General features: G+C 45.4%; 1 protein-coding gene and 1 long non-coding RNA gene across 2 annotated transcripts; one reads left to right on the top strand and one right to left on the bottom strand.

Moving 5' to 3' along the window:
* Positions 1-2,045: 2,045 nt before the first annotated feature.
* On the bottom strand, positions 2,046-24,437 carry GPR173 (G protein-coupled receptor 173). Its single transcript, XM_072124236.1, has 2 exons — positions 24,241-24,437; positions 2,046-4,088 (listed from the first exon to the last, which is right to left on the bottom strand). The coding sequence occupies exon 2, from the start codon at positions 3,890-3,892 to the stop codon at positions 2,774-2,776; it is 1,119 nt and encodes a 372-aa protein (XP_071980337.1). The 5' UTR covers positions 3,893-4,088; positions 24,241-24,437; the 3' UTR covers positions 2,046-2,773.
* Positions 16,644-20,127, top strand: LOC140076904 (uncharacterized). Its single transcript, XR_011849675.1, has 3 exons — positions 16,644-17,169; positions 19,858-19,956; positions 20,039-20,127. It is a non-coding gene; the product is annotated as an uncharacterized lncRNA (long non-coding RNA).
* Positions 24,438-24,701: the final 264 nt, after the last annotated feature.

The raw sequence follows: 24,701 nt of genomic DNA, 5'->3' as shown, positions 1-24,701 counted from the left end.
TTCTCCTCCATCAGTGCTGTTCCATCCAATGTGGCACATCTACCCATCTCTTAAGGAAAAAAGCCAATCCCAGACCCCCAGATGAAAAATGGAAACTCTCCCAATGGGAAGCTGCCTGAACATAAATGCTCCTATCTTGCTTGTCTAGTGTCCTGAAAGGTTCCTTGCTAATTCTTGTGTACCTGACTTCATCTAAAGCTCCACAACACCGTCTCATCATGACAATGCCTTGACCTTGAGTGGGTGCACTCTACCTGCATCCACCTCGGCTTGTTATTCCTCGTATGACTATTCCTTGAATGAAATCTGGTATGAGTCTTTTGGACCGTCTTGATCGGCGGTCACCTAAAGTGGGATTGCTCCAAGAGGTAGCAACCTGGTGGCCTTGTCTTACATAACAAACCCTGTATGGGCATTAAAAGGCTGAATACCGGTGAGGATACTTAGAAAATACCTTTGGCCTTGCCAAACCAGTTACGTGGTAGTGAGTCTACAGCCAGCACTCCATTACAATAATCTTATGCCTACCGAAATCTCAAGTTCCGTTTACCTGGGGATTCAAACATAGCTGTATGGTATTCTTGAATTGAACCCGAAAGTGAAATAAACCCAACCTTAATTTACTTAGTGCTGGAGCAATTATGGATCATCTTTTTTAATCATGTGTTATTATGTATTTCTCTGTTATTCTTCCCACAAATGTATGAGTATGGGGGATAAGTCGTTGGTCTCTTTATTGAAAACACATGGAACTACAACCAGGCGGCCATGCTTTATGTGGTTATAGTTGGTAGTAATTGTCATTAGTACCTATTGCATGTGTATGACTACCTTCAGGGTGGGATGTGGATGTGTTTGGGCTGGGAAGTGTGGCCCATGTTCAGTTTGACTGTCCTGGAGTTGTCTGGAAATTTATCCGACAGATCCTTAACTCAGTTCCAGTTATATCAGCTTTATCCTTTTCCATACCCGTCTACAGATCACCGACAGCTTTCACATTATAGGTAGAATCCTTTACCCATTTATGTAGGTTAGGCTGTTGTAATTTATACATGGTAGGTGGAACCTCTTCTCCAGGATGATCAGACAATTCCTCTATTGTGGTAAGATTGATGCAGGTAAACACAATTATACTTTTATAGCAGATGTCCAAACCTGATGGTTTTGCATTGGTTGGAAAACTACACTTGTATCCACTGATGGCTTTTCAGGTCCCTTCGGCTATCTGTTCGCCATACAAAGATATCTCTACTAATAATTTATTATGGTTGGGGGCCTATTATAGATTTTGCATTGGGGACCCTTATTGAAATTGGTCTAATATATAATTATTATGATACTTATCCACTGCCAAAAACATGGACTAAAGTGTAGGATTTTAATCATGTAGATTTTGGCAGGGAAAGCCACATAAAATATGTCTATTACCCTTATTGCTGCAGTAATGTTATATTCCCGCTTGCTCTGGTTGACATCCTGTCATGTGACCTCCCCCGTGATGTTGTTCTTGTCAGGACTGGTCACGTGACAGGATGTACATACACAGTTACCATGACAAGCAAAGAGCAAGCAGTATAGTAGGGATAAGTTCACACTACCGTTCAAACCTCTGTTTATTATCCCTGCAAAAGTAAAGAACGGAGGTTTAGCATTGACATCAATGCAAATTTTATGTAATCCGTTATATTCTGTTAGGCAGTCATCCGTTATGTGTGCGTTTTTTTAAGGAAAAAGTGACGGTGCCTGACGGTTCTCTGCATAACAGAGGGCATAAAATTTCCATTGATGTCAATGGGATTTTTTCATAGAATCATAGTTTATATGGTTGGAAAAAAGACATATGTCCATGAAGTTCAACCATGGAAGATAAGCGATTGGATGAGGAAGGGATTTAGGAGAAACAATTGTATATAGCATAACAGTCAATGTTATTTAGGTGTAAAAAGGCCCTTCTTGAAGCTCTCTGCTGTACTTGCTGTGTCCAGCGCCTGAGGCAGGCTATTCCACAGTTCTCATAGAAAAAAAGCCCTGACGCATCTGGTGTTTAAACCTTGTTTTCTCCAGGCTGAGACAGTGCCCCCTCGTCTTTTGATTTGATTTAATTGATAAATTTAATAGTTAAACCTCTGTTCTTTACTTTTTATAACTGATTTGTGTGAACTCAGCCTAAGCAGTATATTGAAATTTACAAAATAAGTGTCTGTGTAAGAACCTTAAAAAAGTTTCCATTACCTGGTCGGAGTAAGTTGTTTTGCAAACAGATGTATCCATGAATGTGATAATCGTATTAGAAAGAAAAACAAATTCCCTCGTGTTTGTATCAATCAAAAGACATTAATACAAGTGATGGCATTATAACCATGTCAATAAATATGTCCATAAACAAATACATAAATTCCCTTCAGCCTCCCTTTTCCCTCCCACCGAACACACTTGGCATACCCTCCGTTACCACCCCTACCCAGCCTTCACCCTTCACCCTTTATGCCCTTAGCTTGAATAAAAAAAGAGACATCCCAGAAATCCTCACGCACCCCGTAACGCCCCCACCCACCAAGTCCTTTCGTCAATTACATCTCTATAAAAGGAACATTTCTTTGTTTTGTTTTTTTCTCATTAAAAAAGAAAGCTATGGTCTTTCAACTGGATGTTTTTGTGTTCCAACATGGTCCATCAGATCAACCTCATCTCCGTCGTGCCGCGCCGGCCTTTTTATTCCACGTCTCCCAATCACTGAGGTTAATGCGAGGTTGGGAGTGCAATGGTTTCCCTTTTACATCACACAGTAAGGCTCCCTGGGTAACAAGGCTTTCGTCCTCCAGCAGGGGATGTGGAGCTGAAGACAGCTTTTCAGGTCTTTATTAAGAAGGAAACACATTATTGGGTTTACCCCAGCCTGAGTGAAAGTCATCCACACTGCCGTGGACAGGTAGCGGTGAGGGATGCTACAGGTCTTGACAAACACCCTCCAGTAACAGGCCACAATATAGGGTGACCAAAGCACCAAAAAGCTCAGGGTTATTCCATAAAACATCCGACCCAACCTCTTCTCACTTTTAAACTCATCCATCCCCAGTAGACGCCTGTTGGCAGTGTGGGTGTTTTGACGTATACCCAGCAAAGTAGGTGGCATCGGCCCCCGACCAAATCCAGCAATCCAGTTGGCAGCAGCCTGCCCTGTAGCTCCTGGCCCATGGAATGTCCAGTTTTGGCTGATGGCTGGCACCATCTGCACAGGCTTCATTTTGCGATGGCGGTACTCAAAGAGGAGTAGTTTGGCATAGACAATATGAGTGGCAACGATGAGCACCGCCAGCATTAGCATAAATCCAAGGGTATCATTGGCTTTGAAGTATCGATGCTCAAATATGCACTGGTCCTCTTCACGGATGAATTTGTAAGTACCCACGTCAAAGACTGGTGGAAAGGCCATCGCAACTGAGAGAGTCCAGACCATGCAGATAACTGCAATGCACGTCCAAAGCGTCATTCTCTTGGAATAGAACCGGTGATGGGCAATGGCCATGTAGCGAGTAACACTGATGCAGAAAAGCATGAATGAGGCATGAAAGCAAAAAAGGACAGCCATGAATGCCACAACCTTGCAGCTTAAGAGGCTGTAGGCCCAGGCTGAACCATTGCGGATGGAAAGTAGGACAAATGGGAAACAGGCGGATGACCTGACAGCATCTGCGAGACAGAGATCCAACAAGAAGTAGTAAGGAGCTTTGTGCAAAGAGCGGTCCTTTAGCACTAGCAGTGAAACCAGTAGGTTGCCCGCTAGACTGGCACATATAATGAAACCCAGTAACACCAATTTGAGATGGGTAGAGATTGCTGTTGACTGGGTAAGAGAGCCAGACAGCTCCTCAGACTCACTGCCATTAGCCATGTTGGAGGCCGGCTCCAACTAGCCTTTGGTCAGCGCCTCCTTCTCCTTCTGTGCTGCTCCATTTCCAATAAGAGTGACTTTTAGGGGGGCCAGGCTTGATGGGTATTTAGGTGGCAGGGTGGCAAACAAAAATGGGTGCTGGGAGAAGGAGCGATAAGGGTAGGGGTTGTATGGTAAGACCGAAACGTGGATGTGACTGTGCAACGTATGATCATTAAGTGACAGAATGATGGAGGAACACAATTAGGAACAGGGGCAAGAGAGGAGAAAAGAATGGTTATTAATAGATCACAACATTCAAAAGCAGAGAAAATATTGGTTAAACACATTAGTTAAAAAAAGTGCCATGAGTCAAAAGTGTTTGGCATCAGTCACATTGCAGTAATGAACACCAAGACCCATGTAATAATAGCTGCTTATTGGGACTGTCTGGGAAAACGGGTCAAAGAGGAGGAAGGGCTCATTCAAAGTTGCTTAAAAGTGTTCATTCTGCAGATATTTCCTGGTGGACTTAAAAAGATCCCCAGTCTGCGTCATGTCCTTATACTCTGTGCCCTGTTCATTAAGCAGCTCTACAGCTCCTCCTGCTCTGAGTAAGGTCTGTAGCAGGACTCTGATTAAAAACTATAGGGGGTAGGCTGTGTAGCAGTTCATTGTAGAGACCTAAGAGCACAGCTGTGTAAGGAAATAACCCATTGCACTTGGTGAAGCTACAATCCTAGAATATGAACTTAATTTTCACAGTCCTGCTGCTACTAACAGCATACACAAATGTATAATTAAACAGCTCACTGGGGCTAATACCTTACACTGTCTGCAGTATTATATGGTAAAAACTGCAAATGGAACGTGTCAGCATAACTTGGCTTAGTACCTTAACATTTTCTAAATCAGTTTCTTTAATTACCAAGCGAGCTGATATCCTCCAGAAAATCAACTTTAAAATGAGACTTAAATTGATTTTAGAAAGTCATTGGGCAGAGATTTTAGCACTGAAGTCAAGCTCTCTCCATGTCAGAATGCCGCCTTTGCTGTGCTCAACATCATGCACCAGACTTCAGAAGAAGTTAGTGATGTCCCAGGATACAAGGCCAACAACTACAGCCAAGGGGTTATACTGAAGCAGGGAGAGCTTGACTTCAGTGCTTAACTCTCTGGCTCCATGAAGTTATACAACCAATTTACATCTTTCTTCAACGTAAATTTTTCTAGATGATAGCAAAGCACTGAACCGTGAAAGAAATAGGTCCAGGATTGTGCTAAGGTGCTCAACAACATTACAGTAATGTTTGTCAGGTCAGTTTCTCCTGACAGGTTCCCTTTAATTGTTTTCTATGCGATCAGGTGTCTTTAAACATCCTGTAGGTCCTGGGGTATGAAAATGAAAAGTGCTATACTTGCCCCTTTCTGATGTCCCAGTTTTTTGTATAGAGAGAATTAGTAGTGACGGCTGGAGACGCACTGAACCCGAGCACTGGAGAGGGGTGATTATGATGCGTTTGTTATTTTTATACCTCCCTGGGCCCAAATTCCCTGATCTCAGATAACCCCTGTCTCGTCCCAATGCAGGATTCACATTTACATTGCTCTTAACTGCTGTATAATGTCTCTCATGCTGCTGCTGCTCCTGACCCATAGAGATAATAATAATGATTATTTTTTTATACAGGCGGTTTACGTACAAGATCGGTTCTGTAGGTTTGTTCTTAAGTTGAATTTGTATGTAAGATGGAACCGTATATTTTATCATTGTAACCCCAACCAAATTTTTTTGGTATCTGTGACAATTGGATTTTAAAAATGTTGGATTGTCATAAGAACCAGGATTAACACTAACGCTTCATTACAGACGCCTGTGATAACTGTTACAGCTGTTTATTGTAGCCTGAGGCTAAAGTACAGTAAATTACCAACATCCAGAGGTCCATTTGTAACTAGGGGTCGTCTGTAAGTTGGGTGTTCTTAAGTAGGGGACTGCCTGTATAGTGCACACAAATTACACAGCGCTACACATAGTTTGCCAGATGGAAGGATGTTGGGTTTGTAACTAAATGTATTGCATATTATACCTGATGAGACACTTCATCTTGTTGGAGGTTTAAAGAACTTATTATTACTTTTATATTTTACCTCTATTAATTGAACGTTTGATAGATTTTTATTGGCCTGACTGAACAGGTTAATAAACGGAGCAGGTCCCGGGATATCCTCAACACTTTATTTTGAGCTCCTGTTAATCCGCTTTTCTTTAATTCCTTTCACCTTCACTTCAACACTTCAGACGACATTATTATTGCAATTGGTTGCACTTTAAGAGGCTACTTATAGGGAAAGTTTCTCTTCAGAGAATCCATTAATACTGAAAATCCTTTTATTTCTTTAATAAGTTGAGTGGGAGCGACGCACATTCATGGACAATGTACAGCATGCAGTGTTCCCAGATACACTAGAGGACAGAGGACACTGACATGCAGGAGGGCAAAGCATCCAAACTGCAGGGCTGAATACCCCCACACATGTACCCCAATGATATGCACTTAGGCAGACACATTGGGCCACACTTACTTACCCGGTCCCTGCAAAATCCCCGAAAGTGCATTGTCCAGCCGGAATGCACATGTGCCGCGATTCAAGAAGATTGTGCGCCCAATTTCCTGAATGTTTCACTTCCCTGCTCAGGTCCACAGGAGTTCACCCTCTTCTTCCTTGGTGTATGTAAGTGCTTGATCTTGCGACACAAATCGAAAGTTAAATCCTGCGCTCAGTCCGATTCCATCGGATCGTCCGACGGCCCTTCCCCCAATTTCTGTTGCATGAAAGCCGGCGCGATGTGCCAAAATCCTATCGTATGCGACACAATCCCTTTCTAAATGCCTGTCCCGGTGGCACGAGCCCCGAAGAATCGGAAAACCAGACAGAAATGTGGCCGCGGAACCCTTAGTAAATAAGCCCCCATGGGGCCGCATTTCCGCCGGGTTTTCCGATGTTTTTGGGGATTGCGCCGCTGGAACAGATATTTAGCAGGCGATTGTGTCGCACGTGATCTGATTTTGTCACAGTCACACCGGCTTTCCCGCGACACAAATCGGGGGGCGGGCCGTTGGAAGATCCGCTGGATTTGGACAAACCGCGGGATTTAACTTAAAAATTGTGTCACAAGCCAAGCACTTACATACACCGGGAAGAAGATGGTGAACTCCGGCGGACCTGATCAGGGAAGCGACACATTCAGGAAATCGGGCACACGATCTAAGTAAATCGTAGCAGAGTTCATTATCGTCAGACAATCCGGATCCGGGATCGTGCAAGGGACGGGAAAATAAATGTGCCCTATTGGCGGACATTTACTTACACATCCCCTGGAGTTCACCAAAAGTGCATTATAATGTGTATTCACTAAGATCGTGCGCCCGATATCCTGCATGTGTGGCTCCCCTGCTCACGTCTGCCGGAGTACACCATCTTTTTAGTGGTGTATGTAAGTTCATGGGTTTGCGACACAATTTGAAAGTTAAATCCCACGCTCAGTCCAAATCAGTCGGATCAGTTGACGGCCCGTCCCCTAATTTGTGTCACATGGAAGCCGCGCCACAATCCAAGCGCAGACCTATGTTAAATACATGTGCAAGCCGTGTAATCCCCAGAAAAGGCGCACAGTCCGACGAAAGTAAGCAGCGAGACCCTTAGTGAATGAGCCCCATCGCTCTATAAAAAATGGTTTCCCCAGTTAATGATGCTGATGACATAAAATATGGATCCTTAGGGTCCTGTACACAGGACCCCCTTAGAGCAGCTGATTTTAGTTAACGGGTCTGGAAGGCTCCAGTGAAACAGACAAGGTGACAAGTAAGCGGTGTAGCTGTGCCTCCAGGAGGATTGACAGCCATGTATTGCCCCGTCGTGGGTCCTGTACATGTGGATGAGTCTACGCTGTGATGAACATCACGCCTCATTTACTTCTGCATTTGGAGATTGAGGATTTTCACATTCTTTATTGTGTAGCTGACAACATTGGTCTAGAAAAGAATCACTTGACCTTTCCTTCCGCACAAGTCTTACGGTGTATTATTTTTGGAATTGTTCTCAGGTTGTAAAGGAGGTCAAGTGCACTTCACATTCCTTGGCTGATTTTTATTTCTTTTGTAAGGCAGAATGGTGTAGATTGACTGTCTTGCAGAGACAGAGTCTATCTATGAATAATTAGGTCTTCGATTTATATTTGATATTGTTTTTGTCTATATTGATGTGTCCCCATGTGTTTGTCCATACTATTGGTCTACGCCTACTGCTCTTTATCTCTTATAACTTGTGGGCTTGGCCTGGCCAAAGTATTTTGGTTTGAGGAGGAGCCTAAGCAGGAGGAGGAACCTTAACAGGAAGAGGAGCCTAAGCAGAAAAGGAACCTTAACAGAAAGAGGAGCCTAGGTAGGAGGCGGGACCTTAACAGGAAGAGGAGCCTAAGCTGAAAGAGGAACCTTAACAGGAAGAGGAGCCTAGGTAGGAGGCGGGACCTTAACAGGAAGAGGAGCCTAAGCTGAAAGAGGAACCTTAACAGGAAGAGGAGCCTAAGCAGGAGGAGGAACCTTAACAGAAAGAGGAACCTAGGTAGGAGGCGGGACCTTAACAGGAAGAGGAGCCTAAGCTGAAAGAGGAACCTTAACAGGAAGAGGAGCCTAAGCAAGAGGAGGAACCTTAACAGAAAGAGGAGCCTAAGCAGAGGGAGGAACTTTAACAAGAATAGGAGCCTAAGCAAAAGGAAGAACCTTAACAGAAGAGGAGCCTAAGGAGAGGGAGGAACCTTAACAGAAAGAGGAGCCTAAGCAGGAGGAGGAACCTTAACAGGAAAAAGAGCCTAAGCTGAAGGAGGACCTTAACAGGAAGAGGAGCCTAAGCAGGAGGAGGAACCTTAACAGAAAGAGGAGCCTAAGCAGGAGGAGGAACATTAACAGGAAGAGAATCCTAAGCAGGAGGAGGAACCTTAACAGGAAGAAGAGCCTAAGCTGAAGGAGGAACTTAACAGGAAGAGGAGCCTAAGCAGGAGGAGGAACCTTAACAGAAAGAGGAGCCTGGGTAGGAGGCGGGACCTTAACAGGAAGAGAAGCCTAAGCAGAGGGAGGAACCTTAACAGGAAGAGGAGCCTAAGCAGGAGGAGGAACCTTAACAGGAAGAGGAGCCTAAGCAGGAGGAGGAACCTTAACAGGAAGAGGAGCCTAAGCAGGAGGAGGAACCTTAACAGGAAGAGGAGCCTAAGCAGGAGGAGGAACCTTAACAGAAAGAGGAGCCTAAGCAGGAGGAGGAACCTTAACAGAAAGAGGAGCCTAAGCAGGAGGAGGAACATTAACAGGAAGAGAATCCTAAGCAGGAGGAGGAACCTTAACAGGAAGAAGAGCCTAAGCTGAAGGAGGAACTTAACAGGAAGAGGAGCCTAAGCAGGAGGAGGAACCTTAACAGAAAGAGGAGCCTGGGTAGGAGGCGGGACCTTAACAGGAAGAGAAGCCTAAGCAGAAAGAGGAACCTTAACAGGAAGAGGAGCCTAAGCAGGAGGAGGAACCTTAACAGGAAAAGGAGCCTAAGCAGGAGGAGGAACCTAACAGGAAGAGGAGCCTAAGCAGAAGGAGGAACCTTAACAGAAGAGGAGCCTAAGCAGGAGTAGGAACCTTAACAGGAGGAGGAACCTTAACAGAAGAGGAGCCTAAGCAAGAGGAGGAACCTTAACAGGAAGAGGAGCCTAAGCAGGAGGAAGAACCTTAACAGGAGGAGGAACCTTAACAGAAGAGGAGCCTAAGCAAGAGGAGGAACCTTAACGGGAAGAGGAGCCTAAGCAGGAGGAGGAACCTTAACAGGAAGAGGAGCCTAAGCAGGAGGAGGAACCTTAACAGGAAGAGGAGCCTAAGCAGGAGGAGGAACCTTAACAGGAAGAGGAGCCTAAGCAGGAGGAGGAATCTTAACAGAAGAGGAGCCTAAACAGCAGGAGGAACCTTAACAGGAAGAGAAGCCTAAGCAGGAGGAGGAACCTTAACAGGAAGAGAAGCCTAAGCAGAGGGCGGAACTTTAACAAGAAGAGGAGCCTAAGCAGGAGGAGGAATCTTAACAGGAGAAGGAGCCTAAGCAGGAGGAAGAACCTTAACAGGAAGAGGACCCTAAGCTGAAAGAGGAACCTTAACAGGAAGAGGAGCCTAAGCAGGAGGAGGAACCTTAACAGAAAGAGGAGCCTAAGCAGGAGGAGGAACCTTAACAGAAAGAGGAGCCTAAGCAGAGGGAGGAACTTTAACAAGAATAGGAGCCCAAGCAAAAGGAAGAACCTTAACAGAAGAGGAGCCTAAGCAGAGGGAGGAACCTTAACAGAAAGAGGAGCCTAAGCAGGAGGAGGAACCTTAACAGGAAGAGAAGCCTAAGCAGGAGGAGGAACCTTAACAGGAAGAAGAGCCTAAGCTGAAGGAGGAACTTAACAGGAAGAGGAGCCTAAGCAGATGGAGGAACCTTAACAGAAAGAGAAGCCTGGGTAGGAGGCGGGACCTTAACAGGAAGAGAAGCCTAAGCAGAGGGAGGAACCTTAACAGGAAGAGGAGCCTAAGCAGAAGGAGGAACCTTAACAGGAAGAGGAGCCTAAGCAGAAGGAGGAACCTTAACAGGAAGAGGAGCCTAAGCAGAAGGAGGAACCTTAACAGAAGAGGAGCCTAAGCAGGAGTAGGAACCTTAACAGGAGGAGGAACCTTAACAGAAGAGGAGCCTAAGCAAGAGGAGGAACCTTAACAGGAAGAGGAGCCTAAGCAGGAGGAAGAACCTTAAAGGAAACCTACCACTTGTAGTGGCAGGTTTCCGATGGAAATACCGGGCACCAGCTCAGGGTGAGCTGGTGCCGGAGCTTATTTTAGTTAGTGTTTTAAACCGCGGTATCGCGGTTTAAAACACTTTTTAAACGCTATAGCCGGCGCAGGGAGGTACACGCTCGGCGCTTACCGTGCGCGCGGCTACATAGGAAGTGAATGAGAGCTGCGTGCACGGTAAGCGCCGAGCGCGTACCTGCCTGCGCCGGCTATAGCGTTTAAAAAGTGTTTTAAACCGCTATACCGCGGTTTAAAACACTAACTAAAATAAGCTCCGGCACCAGCTCACCCTGAGCTGGTGCCCGGTATTGCCATCGGAAACCTGCCACTACAAGTGGTAGGTTTCCTTTAACAGGAGGTGGAACCTTAACAGAAGAGGAGCCTAAGCAAGAGAAGGAACCTTAACAGGAAGAGGAGCCTAAGCAGGAGGAGGAACCTTAACAGGAAGAGGAGCCTAAGCAGGAGGAGGAATCTTAACAGGAGAAGGAGCCTAAGCATGAGGAGGAACCTTAACAGGAAGAGGACCCTAAGCAAAAGGAAGAACCTTAACAGAAGAGGAGCCTAAGCAGGAGGAGAGACCTTAACAGAAAGAGGAGCCTAAGCAGGAGGAGGAACCTTACCAGGAAGAGGAGTCTAAGCAAAAGGATGAACCTTAACAGAAGAGGAGCCTAAGCAGGAGAAGGAACCTTAACAGAAAGAGGAGCCTAAGCAGGAGGAGGAACCTTAACAGGAAGAGGAGCCTAAGCAGGAGGAGGAACCTTAACAGAAAGAGGAGCTTAGGTAGGAGGCGGGACCTTAACAGGGAGAGAAGCCTAAGCAGGAGGAGGAACCTTAACAGGAAGAGAAGCCTTAGCAGAAGGAGGAGCCTTAACAGGAAGAGAAGCCTAAGCAGGAGGAGGAATCTTAACAGGAGAAGGAGCCTAAGCAGGAGGAAGAACCTTAACAGGAAGAGGAGCCTAAGCATGAGGAGGAACCTTAACAGGAAGAGGAGCCTAAGCAGGAGGAGGAATCTTAACAGAAGAGGAGCCTAAGCAGGAGGAGGAACCTTAACAGGAAGAGGAGCCTAAGCAGAAGGAGGAACCTTAACAGAAGAGGAGCCTAAGCAAGAGGAGAAACCTTAACAGGAAGAGGAGCCTAAGCAGGAGGAAGAACCTTAACAGGAGGTGGAACCTTAACAGAAGAGGAGCCTAAGCAAGAGGAGGAACCTTAACAGGAAGAGGAGCCTAAGCAATAGGAGGAACCTTAACAGGAAGAGGAGCCTAAGCAGGAGGAGGAACCTTAACAGGAAGAGGAGCCTAAGCAGGAGGAGGAACCTTAACAGGAAGAGGAGCCTAAGCAGGAGGAGGAACCTTAACAGGAAGAGGAGCCTAAGCAGGAGGAGGAACCTTAACAGGAAGAGGAGCCTAAGCAGGAGGAGGAATCTTAACAGAAGAGGAGCCTAAGCAGCAGGAGGAACCTTAACAGGAAGAGAAGCCTAAGCAGGAGGAGGAACCTTAACAGGAAGAGGACCCTAAGCAGAGGGGGGAACTTTAACAAGAGGAGGAGCCTAAGCAGGAGGAGGAATCTTAACAGGAGAAGGAGCCTAAGCAGGAGGAACAACCTTAACAGGAAGAGGACCTTAAGCAAAAGGAAGAACCTTAACAGAAGAGGAGCCTAAGCAGGAGGAGAGACCTTAACAGAAAGAGGAGCCTAAGCAGGAGGAGGAACCTTAACAGGAAGAGGAGTCTAAGCAAAATGATGAACCTTAACAGAAGAGGAGCCTAAGCAGGAGAAGGAACCTTAACAGAAAGAGGAGCCTAAGCAGGAGGAGGAACCTTAACAGGAAGAGGAGCCTAAGCAGGAGGAGGAACCTTAACAGAAAGAGGAGCTTAGGTAGGAGGCGGGACCTTAACAGGGAGAGAAGCCTAAGCAGGAGGAGGAACCTTAACAGGATGAGAAGCCTAAGCAGAAGGAGGAGCCTTAACAGGAAGAGAAGGCTAAGCAGGAGGAGGAATCTTAACAGGAGAAGGAGCCTAAGCAGGAGGAAGAACCTTAACAGGAAGAGGAGCCTAAGCATGAGGAGGAACCTTAACAGGAAGAGGAGCCTAAGCAGGAGGAGGAATCTTAACAGAAGAGAAGCCTAAGCAGGAGGAGGAACCTTAACAGGAAGAGGAGCCTAAGCAGAAGGAGGCACCTTAACAGAAGAGGAGCCTAAGCAGGAGTAGGAACCTTAACAGGAGGAGGAACCTTAACAGAAGAGGAGCCTAAGCAAGAGGAGGAACCTTAACAGGAAGAGGAGCCTAAGCAGGAGGAAGAACCTTAACAGAAGAGGAGCCTAAGCAAGAGGAGGAACCTTAACAGGAAGAGGAGCCTAAGCAGGAGGAGGAACCTTAACAGAAAGAGGAGCTTAGGTAGGAGGCGGGACCTTAACAGGGAGAGAAGCCTAAGCAGGAGGAGGAACCTTAACAGGAAGAGAAGCCTAAGCAGAAGGAGGAGCCTTAACAGGAAGAGAAGCCTAAGCAGGAGGAGGAATCTTAACAGGAGAAGGAGCCTAAGCAGGAGGAAGAACCTTAACAGGAAGAGGAGCCTAAGCATGAGGAGGAACCTTAACAGGAAGAGGAGCCTAAGCAGGAGGAGGAATCTTAACAGAAGAGAAGCCTAAGCAGGAGGAGGAACCTTAACAGGAAGAGGAGCCTAAGCGGAAGGAGGCACCTTAACAGAAGAGGAGCCTAAGCAGGAGTAGGAACCTTAACAGGAGGAGGAACCTTAACAGAAGAGGAGCCTAAGCAAGAGGAGGAACCTTAACAGGAAGAGGAGCCTAAGCAGGAGGAAGAACCTTAACATGAGGTGGAACCTTAACAGAAGAGGAGCCTAAGCAAGAGGAGGAACCTTAACAGGAAGAGGAGCCTAAGCAGGAGGAGGAACCTTAACAGGAAGAGGAGCCTAAGCAGGAGGAGGAACCTTAACAGGAAGAGGAGCCTAAGCAGGAGGTGGAACCTTAACAGAAGAGGAGCCTAAGCAGGAGGAGGAATCTTAACAGAAGAGGAGCCTAAGCAGCAGGAGGAACCTTAACAGGAAGAGAAGCCTAAGCAGGAGGAGGAACCTTAACAGGAAGAGAAGCCTAAGCAGAGGGGGGAACTTAAACAAGAAGAGGAGCCTAAGCAGGAGGAGGAATCTTAACAGGAGAAGGAGCCTAAGCAGGAGGAAGAACCTTAACAGGAAGAGGACCCTAAGCAAAAGGAAGAACCTTAACAGAAGAGGAGCCTAAGCAGGAGGAGAGACCTTAACAGAAAGAGGAGCCTAAGCAGGAGGAGTAACCTTAACAGGAAGAGGAGTCTAAGCAAAAGGATGAACCTTAACAGAAGAGGAGCCTAAGCAGGAGAAGGAACCTTAACAGAAAGAGGAGCCTAAGCAGGAGGAGGAACCTTAACAGGAAGAGGAGCCTAAGCAGGAGGAGGAACCTTAACAGAAAGAGGAGCTTAGGTAGGAGGCGGGACCTTAACAGGGAGAGAAGCCTAAGCAGGAGGAGGAACCTTAACAGGAAGAGAAGCCTAAGCAGAAGGAGGAGCCTTAACAGGAAGAGAAGCCTAAGCAGGAGGAGGAATCTTAACAGGAGAAGGAGCCTAAGCAGGAGGAAGAACCTTAACAGGAAGAGGAGCCTAAGCATGAGGAGGAACCTTAACAGGAAGAGGAGCCTAAGCAGGAGGAGGAATCTTAACAGAAGAGGAGCCTAAGCAGGAGGAGGAACCTTAACAGGAAGAGGAGCGTAAGCAGGAGGAGGAACCTTAACAGGAAGAAGAGCCTAAGCAGGAGTAGGAACCTTAACAGGAGGAGGAACCTTAACAGAAGAGGAGCCTAAGCAGGAGAAGGAACCTTAACAGAAAGAAGAGCCTAAGCAGGAGGAGGAGTCTGACCTAGACAGGGCTGGCGCTCTTGGCACGGGCAATACTTTGTGGCAGATAGAGGGGTCAGTAGAATTGCATACATATAATGGACGCATGACATATAGTAAAATTATGTAAATAGTTAATTTTAAAAATGCATTTATTCTTTTAAAAAATTCTAAAAGAAAAAGATATATGAAAAGAAAGAAATGAATGTTACTCTGTCTGCAACTTTTGGCCCTGTTCTCACCCATTATCACCTACTAAAACAATGATAATGGATCCAGTGGTCAAACTAGGGTACATCGGACCCCTTTGGATCCCCATTCTCGAAATCTGTGGGGGTCCCTAAGGATAGGGCCTAATGTGATTTGCGGGAAAAGCCCTTTAATGGTTTCTGTTTGTTTGCACCACTTCTATTTGGCATCCGTTGTATAAGTGAAAAATTGGACTAAATGAACTAAAATAGATGGGTTTTTAAAAGAGTTTGTCTGGTTTAATAAAGAGGGGGCGGGGGTGGTGCTAATAAAGCAAAAAAACATATTCTAACTTTCTCCGGCATTCCCGCTGTTCTGCGGCACCTCCCGTTGGGTGCAGTGCTCCTGTTTGTTTACAGGTGCTTTGATCCGACTACTTCCGTTTGCCGACTACAGAATTGAATCTAATGCTGTCTCCGACGCACGGTCTACAAACTGAGGCGCGGCACCGATGGATGGCGGCACAGAACACCAGGAGCTCCGGAGAATGTAAGCATAAGTTCTTTTTTGTTTTCTTATATATTTTGTTTAAATCCAGATGCGAGGAGAGGGGATGCATGGAGAAGAAGACGCAGGGGGTTGAGAGTAAGTACTAAGTTTATTTTTTAAGGGGGTTCTGCTGGGGACATTTTAGTTATTGGGTGTCTCTCCTGGGGACATTCTATTCATTGGGGGACTCTGCCGAGGATATTTAATTTATGGGGGGCCTCTGCTGAGGACATTTTATTTATAAGGGGAACTCTGCTGTGAACCTTTTATTCATTGGAGGGCTCTGCTAGGGATATTTTATTCATGGGGGGCTCTGCTGGGGACATTTTAGTTATTTGGTGGCTCTCCTGGGGAAATTCTATTCATTGGGGGACTCTGCCGAGGACATTTAATTTATGGGGGGCCTCTGCTGAGGACATTTTATTTATAAGGGGAACTCTGCTGTGAACCTTTTATTCATTGGGGGGCTCTGCTAGGGATATTTTATTCATGGGGGGCTCTGCTGGGGACATTTTAGTTATTGGGTGGCTCTCCTGGGGACATTCTATTCATTGGGGGACTCTGCCGAGGACATTTAATTTATGGGGGGCCTCTGCTGAGGACATTTTATTTATAAGGGGAACTCTGCTGTGAACCTTTTATTCATTGGGGGACTCTGCTGGGGACATTTTATTTATGGGGGGCTCAGCTGGGGACATTTTATTTATGGGGGGCTCAGCTGGGGACATATTATTAATTGGTGGGGCTCTGCTGGGTACATTACCATAAGGGGAGCCTCCTGTGGAGGTTTTATTAAATAGAAGAGGCTACTGGACATTTTATTAGAGAGTAGCGGCTGCATTTCCCACCCCAAGTCTGTCTGTAACTGGAGGTCGTTTGTAAGTCGAGTGTCCTCAAGTCGGGGACTGTCTGTACAATATCTCACATAATTACCACATACTGGGACACAGAGTTCAAATGGGTCTGAAGAAAAGAGCTATGGCGACTCCTTACAGGTCCAGTGCACACAATGGGCAAGATTTATCAAAAGTGAGGCAAACCAAACTGCACTAACTGCAGGTTGCCTAACGAATGTGCAGTGAGAGGCAGATTATTGAATACTGGTGTACGGTCATCAATTATCTGGCTTCTAATTCCCATATGGGGATTTATCATCAAGTTTAAGAGGTAAAACTGTTCCAGTTGCCCATGGAAACCAATCAGAGCTCAGCTTGAATTTTATAAATAGCTGTGGGGAGATGAAAACTGAGCTCTGATTGGCTGCCATGGGCAACTAGAACAGTTCTGGTCTAAGAGACTTATGATAAATATTCCCCATAGTGTCTATGTTGCTGATGTTTTCTAGTTCCTGGTGTTCATTTATCTCCAGGAAGTTGGTACTAAGTGGAACAAGGACAGTGTCGGAACTGGACCAATCAATGAAGGGACAGTACCTACCAATTTTTAAGAATTTATTTGCATAGAATAAACGTATATATGTGCTCTCATTGGGGCACATTACTAAGGGTCAGCACAGTGCATTTTCGTCTTGTTTTGCGCCACATTTAACTGGGGTTTTGGGTGCACGCAATCGAATTTTGGCACAATCACGCTGATTTTAATGCAACACAAATCGGAAGGCGTGGCTGTCAGACAACCCGACTGATTCAGACTTAGCGCGGGATTTAACATTAAAAATTGTGTCGCAAGCCATGCACTTACATGCACCAGGAAGAAGATGGTGAACTCTAGCGGACCTGAGCAGGAAAGCGACAAATGCAGGAAATTGGACGCGATTTTATGAATCGCAGCAGCTCCGAATCCTCGTTGGACAACAAACCTCGGGAATCGCGACGGGACGAGTAAGTAAATGAGCCCCATTCTGTTTATTATGGGTCATTATTCCCTCTCATGGGGCCTCAGCTCAAAACGGTTTGGACAATTTGGTATATTTTGGATATTAAAAACAATTGTCACCTATAAATAGTCTTAATAATCCACTTTAAGAGATGTGATGTCTGATCCACACCATAATCCTTCCAGAATTGCTTTAGGGAAATCCCATTAAGAGGAATTACACATATTTATTATGGGACTATGGAGCATGTTTTTGTCTACACCATAATAGAATATCCCTGGATGTATTAGACGGACATCACGAAAATTACCAGGATGTACGTGATTGCGACCAGAATCAGCGCTTGTAAGCCCCACCTCACTTAGCCAATGAAAGCCTAAGGGGCCTTGATTTCCTCATTATGCAATTATGTCCCCCGCAGGCTATAAGTGGATTAAAACAGCTTGTTATTGTCTCCTTAGAAATCCATGTACATTGCTTTTATGTATACGGTAAGACGGCCGCATGTGATTTCCTCCAGAATAAATACGTATTCACCTGCAATGAGAATGACACATTGGGAAAGCGGCTTAGTGGAGGGGGACTATTGTCCAAAAATGGGAAGTCACAGCTATGGCCTTTTCTGGTCTATTATGCGACCTTCTGATTATTACTGTAAATTCGAGCTGCTGGGGGCAAATAGAAAGACTCATGTCTTTAGGGCTGACATCCAAATTCTGTCATGGGGAGCAGTGATGGACTATAATGGGCCCACCATCAGTCTACACTATACAAAACATGTATTCCCCAGGGCTGCCATCATGGGGGGGTTTAGTGGGACTGTGTTCATGGGGCCCCCCATTTTGCAATCAGAGGAGGGGCCTGTTGCTGTTATAGTACCCACTACCCTCCACCAGAACCTCCCTGCCTGACGAAGCCATCCCAAGGCTCAACTGAAATCAGCGCTGATCATTGGGGCATTTACAGAGCTGGGGCTATCTATATACTCAGGGGGCATTTGCTGGGGCTATCTATATACTGATAGGGTAAGTGCAGTGCTGGGGCAATCTTTAGACTGAGGGGACATGTGATGGGGCTATCTAAATACTCAGGTGGAATTTGCTGGGGCTATCTATATACTGATGGGGCATATACAGTGCTGGGGCTTTCTATATATATAGAGGGGACATGGGCTGGGGCTATATATATACTGAGGGGGAATCTGTTGGGGCTATATATATATATATATATATATATATATATGCTAAGGGGACGTGCTCAGGCTATCTATATACTGAGGGGAAACGTGCTGGGGCTATCTATATACTACGGGGTATGTGCTGGGGTTATATATACTGAGGGGGCAGGTGCTGGGGCTATATATATATATACTAAGGGGACATAGGCTTGGACTCTGTACAGGCAGTCCCCGGGTAACATACAAGATAGGGTCCGGAGGTTTGTCCTTAAGTTGAATTTGTATGTAAGTTGAAACGGTATATTTTATAATTGTAGATCCAGACAAAAAAATTTTGGCCCCAGTGACAATTGGAGTTTAAACATTTTTTGCTGTAATGAGACCAAGGATTATCCATAAAGCTTCATTACAGACACCTTACAGCTAATCATTGCAGTCTGGGACTATAGTAAAGCGTTCAGAAAGCTTCACCAGTAGTCAGAGGGGTCTGTCTGTAACTATGGGTTGTCTGTAAGTCGGGTGTCCTTAAGTAGGGGACCGCCTGTATATGCTGAGTGGTCATGTGCAGGGCTGGGGCTATCTATACACTGAGGGAACATGTGGGGTTATCTATGGACTGAGAGGGCAAGTGATGGGACTATGTATATATACTGAAGGGACATGTGCTGGGGCTATCTATATAATGAGGGGGGCATGTGCAGTGCTGAGGCTATCTATGGACTAAGGGGGCATGTGCTGGGGCTATATATTTACAAAGGGGACTTGTGCTCGGCTATCCATATACTGAGGGGTCATGTGCAGTGATGGGGCTATACATCTATATACTGGGTATGGGAATGTCATGTCCACTCATCTCTATATGTAATGTGAAACAGGAGGGGAGACCCAAAAAATATCCAGTCAGCCACAAAATTCCTAGTGATGCCACAAAATTCCTAGTGGCGGCCCTGATCAAGACATAAATTAGGAGGAATTAAAGAGAAGCCACAAAACTACAGGCAGTCCCCGGGTTACGTACAAGATAGGGTCCGGAGGTTTGTTCTTAAGTTGAATTTGTATGTAAGTCGAAACTGTATATTTTATAATTGTAGATCCAGACAAAAAAATGTTTGGCCTGAGTGACAATTGGACTTTAAACATTTTTTGCTGTAATGGGATCAAGGATTATCAATAAAGCTTCATTACAGACACCTTACAGCTGATCATTGCAATTTAGGACTATGGTAAAGCATTCAGAAAGCTTCACCAGAGGTCAGAGGGGTCTGTCTGTAACTATGGGTTGTCTGTAAGTCGGGTGTCCTTAAGTAGGGGACCGCCTGTACTTCTGTTAAAGAAAAGCTCCCATCAAAATCCTTTATGATAAACCGGATACATCATAGATCCAGATACATTGTATACTTATGCTGAGCCTGAAGGGCTCTGGGGGTGTCACCAGACTTCTGCTACAGATTCAAAGGCTATTACACTGTGCTGGAGCACTTCCTCCTTTGTGTGCTGAAACTTCTTCTGTTGCAGTGAGATTACATCAGGCAAAAGGAGGGGAGAGGTATTGAGAGAGCAGAGAGGGCAGTGTAACAGCATGTGAAGCTGAAGCACGGACGGGCCTACCAATGAGTAAGTGACCCTGGTTTATATTGATTGATTTTGATGGTACACACTTTTCTTACATGAGTTTTCCAGCTTTGTATCTGTTAAGTTTTTTCTCAGCAGGAATTGCTCCACCTTTCATCCGACACCAGGGACAGTCTCCTGTTAGCACTGCTACTGATGCTAAGATGTCTATAAATTTTACAGGCAAGTTTTATAATGTGATTTATTTTAAAATGTAATAATGAAAAAAAAGATCCCCATTTTTTAAATTCTTTTTACTCTAATATAAATAGTCAAGGATGTTACCTCTGTACTAGTATCAAAGAGCAGGTGCAGTGCTAATGGTATAACCTGGGGGGCAACAAACGCCACCAAGGGAGACAACGGGTCTGTCATAAGGAAAGATACACGCATACAATTTATTACAAGAGTGCACAGGCAGAGACACATATGTGCGCTCTCCCGGTGCATACCCTACGAGATCACCAGACGACACTATCCCCACCTCAAATAGTGTGCGTGGGCAGATCCCATGAACAAGTCTCTACCTGCCCTGTTGAGGGAAAAGAGGTTGCCGGGGGGGAGGGTGGGAGGTTAAATACTTAGTGAGGGGAAGCTGCTGCATATTTCATAATTAAGGGGAGGCTGCTGGACATTTAATTAGTGAGGGGAGACTGCTAGACATTTTATTAATGAGGGGAGAATTCTGAACATTTCATTGGTGAGGAGAGGCTGCTGAACATTTAATTAATGAGGGGAGGGGGGCTGCTGAACATCAAATTAGTAAGGGAAGGCTGCTGCACATCTCATTAAAAAAGGGAGGCTGCCGGACAATTTATGAATGTGGGGAAGCTGCAGTGCATTTTATTAGTTAGGGAAGACTGTTGGACGTTTAATTAGTGAGGGAAGACTGCTAGACACTTTATAATTGAGGGGAGACTGCTGGACATTGCTTTAGTGAGGGGAGGCTGCTGGACATTTAATTAGTAAGAGGAGGCAGCTTCACATTTCATTAAAAAAAGGGAGGCTGCTGGACAATTCATGAATGTGGGGAAGCTGCAGTACATTATATTAGTGAGGGAAGACTGTTGGACATTTAATTAGTGAGGGAAGACTGCTAGACATTTCATAATTGAGGGGAGACTGATGGACATTTCTTTAGTGAGGGGAGGCTGAAGGACATTTAATTAGTAAGAGGAGGCAGCTGCACATTTCATTAATAAAGGGAGGCTGCTAGACATTTAATTAGTGAGGTGAGGCTGATGCACATGTCTCAAGAGAATGCTGCTGGACATTTAATTAATGAGGGGGTGGGGCGGCAAATGGACTTTAGGTATTTGGGGCCCTGATCCAAAGTTCGCACTGGGGTCCACTGGTGTCTTCTTACACCACTAGGTATAACCCATTAGAAGCCACAGGGGTCTATTTTTAATTCCTAGTGCGTATCTTGACTCTTCAACTGACGATAGACCCACAAAAGTGGATGTTCACAAAGAGGGGTGTACAAATTCTATAATTAGTTCCCAGGAACCGTTTTGAGAGGAGTCCAGATTGCGGCTTGTCCGAATCCGTCGGGTTATCCGACGGCCACGCCCCCCAATTTGTGTCGCATGAAAGCCGGTGCCGATGCGCCACAATCTGATTGCGTGCACCAAAAAACCGGGGCAATTCAGGGCAAAAACTAAAACATTTGGGAAACCCGACGGAGATGCGTCCGACGGACCCTTAGTAAATGTGCCCCATTGCCTTATTAACTACAAAGTGTTATTATTGTGCAGGGTTAAATGATCCTCTAACTGAATGTGACGGTTCATAAAATAGTTTGATTTGGGGGTCCCAATTTGTCTAAAGCCGGCCCTGCCTCCCGGTAATTATTTGCCTATTATAAGATCCCTGTAACCACTTAGCCTGTTTTTCTTTCCTGAGTGAACATTGGCCCTAATAATCTCTTCTTTCTGACTGTAATTCTGTAACATCCTCATGTGGGGCCCCATTTACAGGCCCAATAGAGCCCATAAGGCCTGACACCCAAATAAGAGCATTCAGTCTTGCCTTGAGGTATGATGAGGTTTTATTTTGCAGGGTGTTTCTGATGGAAAATATCCTTACAGTATGATTGTGGAGGTCGAACACAGCGTGATGTGTGGGAAGTGAGTAGGGGTGACCTATTTTTTCCTCCAAAGAAGGCTTGTCACCATAAGTGTTTATGACTAATAATAACAATCTTGTATAATATAGGTAAAGCTCTGATATTCTTTTAAAAAACTGGATCTAGGCTCATCACTTTTCCCGCATTTATTTGTCTTCTTTTTGGGGAGACCTCACAGCTTATCCTATGGTGAATGCGGAAACTTACACAGGCAGAGCAATGGTTATATATCTCTGTTTAGTAATGTAATTTTAATGATTTTTTGGAAATTTGGACAAAATCCTTACAGATGTCACTGGTCATTGTAATCAGGGGCGTAACTTCAGAGGGTGCGGTTGCAACTGGGCCCAAGTGGCCTAGGGGGCCCATAGAGCATCCCATATGAGAAGACTAGTACTATAAACCATACATTATGGCACAAAACTTGGCACAGAGTTAGCACTGTGGCCCATCAGCTTCACGCTATACCCCTGATTGTAATCCAGTATCTTTTGCAACCAGTGGAAGATCTAAAGACTACACACCAGAGCATAGGGTCACTGGTGGTTATGATTGGGATACTAAAGAGGGAGAGGACCAAGTCCTAAGGGGACAGTCATCAACAATGCTAAGTAGGACCTTCAGCTGATTGCTGAAGGTCCTTCTTCTATCTCATAAAGATAGAGCCCCCCAGAGAAGAAGATCTTTATGGAGACATCAGACGACTAGTATACTGTCCGCTATCTCTGCCAGTCCATTAGACCATCACTAATTTTGTAGCATATTATTTAATAAAATGTTATTTCTTACTGAAATTAACCCAAATCTTAAAGATCTCATATGATTTTATACTGCATGTACCTACAGTGATGTCATTATGATGAAGTCTGCTGATGATGTCACCAAAATCAGAATAAGTGGGGGGGGGGGGGGAGTTTACAGATCTAAGAGTATAAGAGCTGGGTATTAGATTGGTAAAAAGTCATAGTCATAGATGAAGTGGCCAATAATGTGTAATTGGCTGTAATAAGTACCCACAGCCCAAATGAATGTATTATAGAGTATAATGGTACGGCCCACAAAAATGGCCGCCTCCACAACGTATAGCAATATCATTATTATTACTAGAATATCAGTGAGCTAAAATGATTGTATAATATGTAATGTCTGTAGTTCATTTAAAAAATGTTGTTTTTTTTTAAATTATACATATATGCTCGAAGATTTTTCAAAATGGTTTGTCTGCGATCTAGTATAATGAGTTGCTGGCTGATAACAGGGAACACTAGAGTATAATCAAGGGATAGGAAAGACTGGTGTCCCTTTAAGCGGATGTTTATTTAGATTATTATAGCTCAGTTGTTAACATAGAGAAAAAAATATACAATCTATATAACCAGCTGTAGGAATAAACAAGCATCACTCAGTGTCCCCTGCGGCATGCCTGGCATATACCCGGCCCAGCTGTCAGTGCTACGTCCTCTCTCTCTACTATATGGCCTATACGCCTGTCAGATGCCCTCTAGTCTTGGCATAAGTTTTATCAGCACTCGTGTGGAACAAAGAGCGTTCCGGAGACACGGCTAACAACCTCGAAGCGTAAAGGGTTAACGGCGGTGCTCAGTTGCATTATAATGTATTAGAGACTGACACTGTCTATGAAGCGACATGGACACTGACATCAGCGCTGCAGCAAACAGGTTCTTGTGTAAGATATAATGCACAATTGAGGCCTCGCTCCTCGTTCCGGGGTCTTGGGGGGGCATTGATATATAAGGCTGCCACCCATTGCAGGCCTCCTGGCACAGAAAGGGTGAAGTCTAGTGCAGCACCCAGACTCCCAGTGACAATCGGAAAAGGATTTTATTAGGTGATAATTGTCTCATCTCTATATTTAATAGGAATATGATCCTCCCTGGGGAGACAGATAAGGGAAAAACGTGAAGGGAGACGAGACCACCGGAGATAAATAAAGCAGAAGGATGGGGGAGGGGTGCAGAGCCGTACAAAGCCGAACAATGGGTGTACATACAGGGGATGGGGGCTGCAGGGAGGTGGCACATTGTCTTACATTGGGATGGATAGATTGATGGTTACAACATGGACAGACACAGGGACGGGAACAGCCTGTCCCTCCTGACCCCCTTTTTGTTATAGGGGGGTCCATTCCCTAACCTTACCTTTTTGGTTGCTGGGTCCCGGTGGTCCCCCAGCTGGAGACTGTAAATGTAGGGGCACCAGGAAGCGCTAGATTATCGGTGCCCGTCTGATTTTTCCTTCCAGGCCACTCCAGCAAAAGGGAACCAGCCATCTTCTACATGATGGGGAGGGGGAGGCAGGGAGCGAAGGATGGAGATGAAGAAGGGGGGGGGGGGAGATGATGGGGGGAGAGGTATCCGCCTCTTGTTGCCATGGATACAGGAGCCGGATGACTTGTCGTCTCCGGATGTTCGCAGGGATACAGCTCCATCCCTCCCCTGCACTCTGTTCTGACATCATTAAGGCACAGAAAGCCTGACATGGTCCCGGCATACAAGACGCTCCATTAATCTGTCTCCGGAGCAATGGCGATGCAAGGATCCTCCAAACACTCAGCACACCTAAAACCTACACTACCAAATCCCTGCAGAGCATCGCTTCT

This window comes from Engystomops pustulosus, chromosome 9 (assembly GCF_040894005.1).
Source record: "Engystomops pustulosus chromosome 9, aEngPut4.maternal, whole genome shotgun sequence".
Classification (NCBI taxonomy): Eukaryota; Metazoa; Chordata; class Amphibia; order Anura; family Leptodactylidae; genus Engystomops; species Engystomops pustulosus.
Note: the sequence above shows the minus strand (reverse complement) of the source record. Positions and strands in the feature narration are given on the sequence as shown.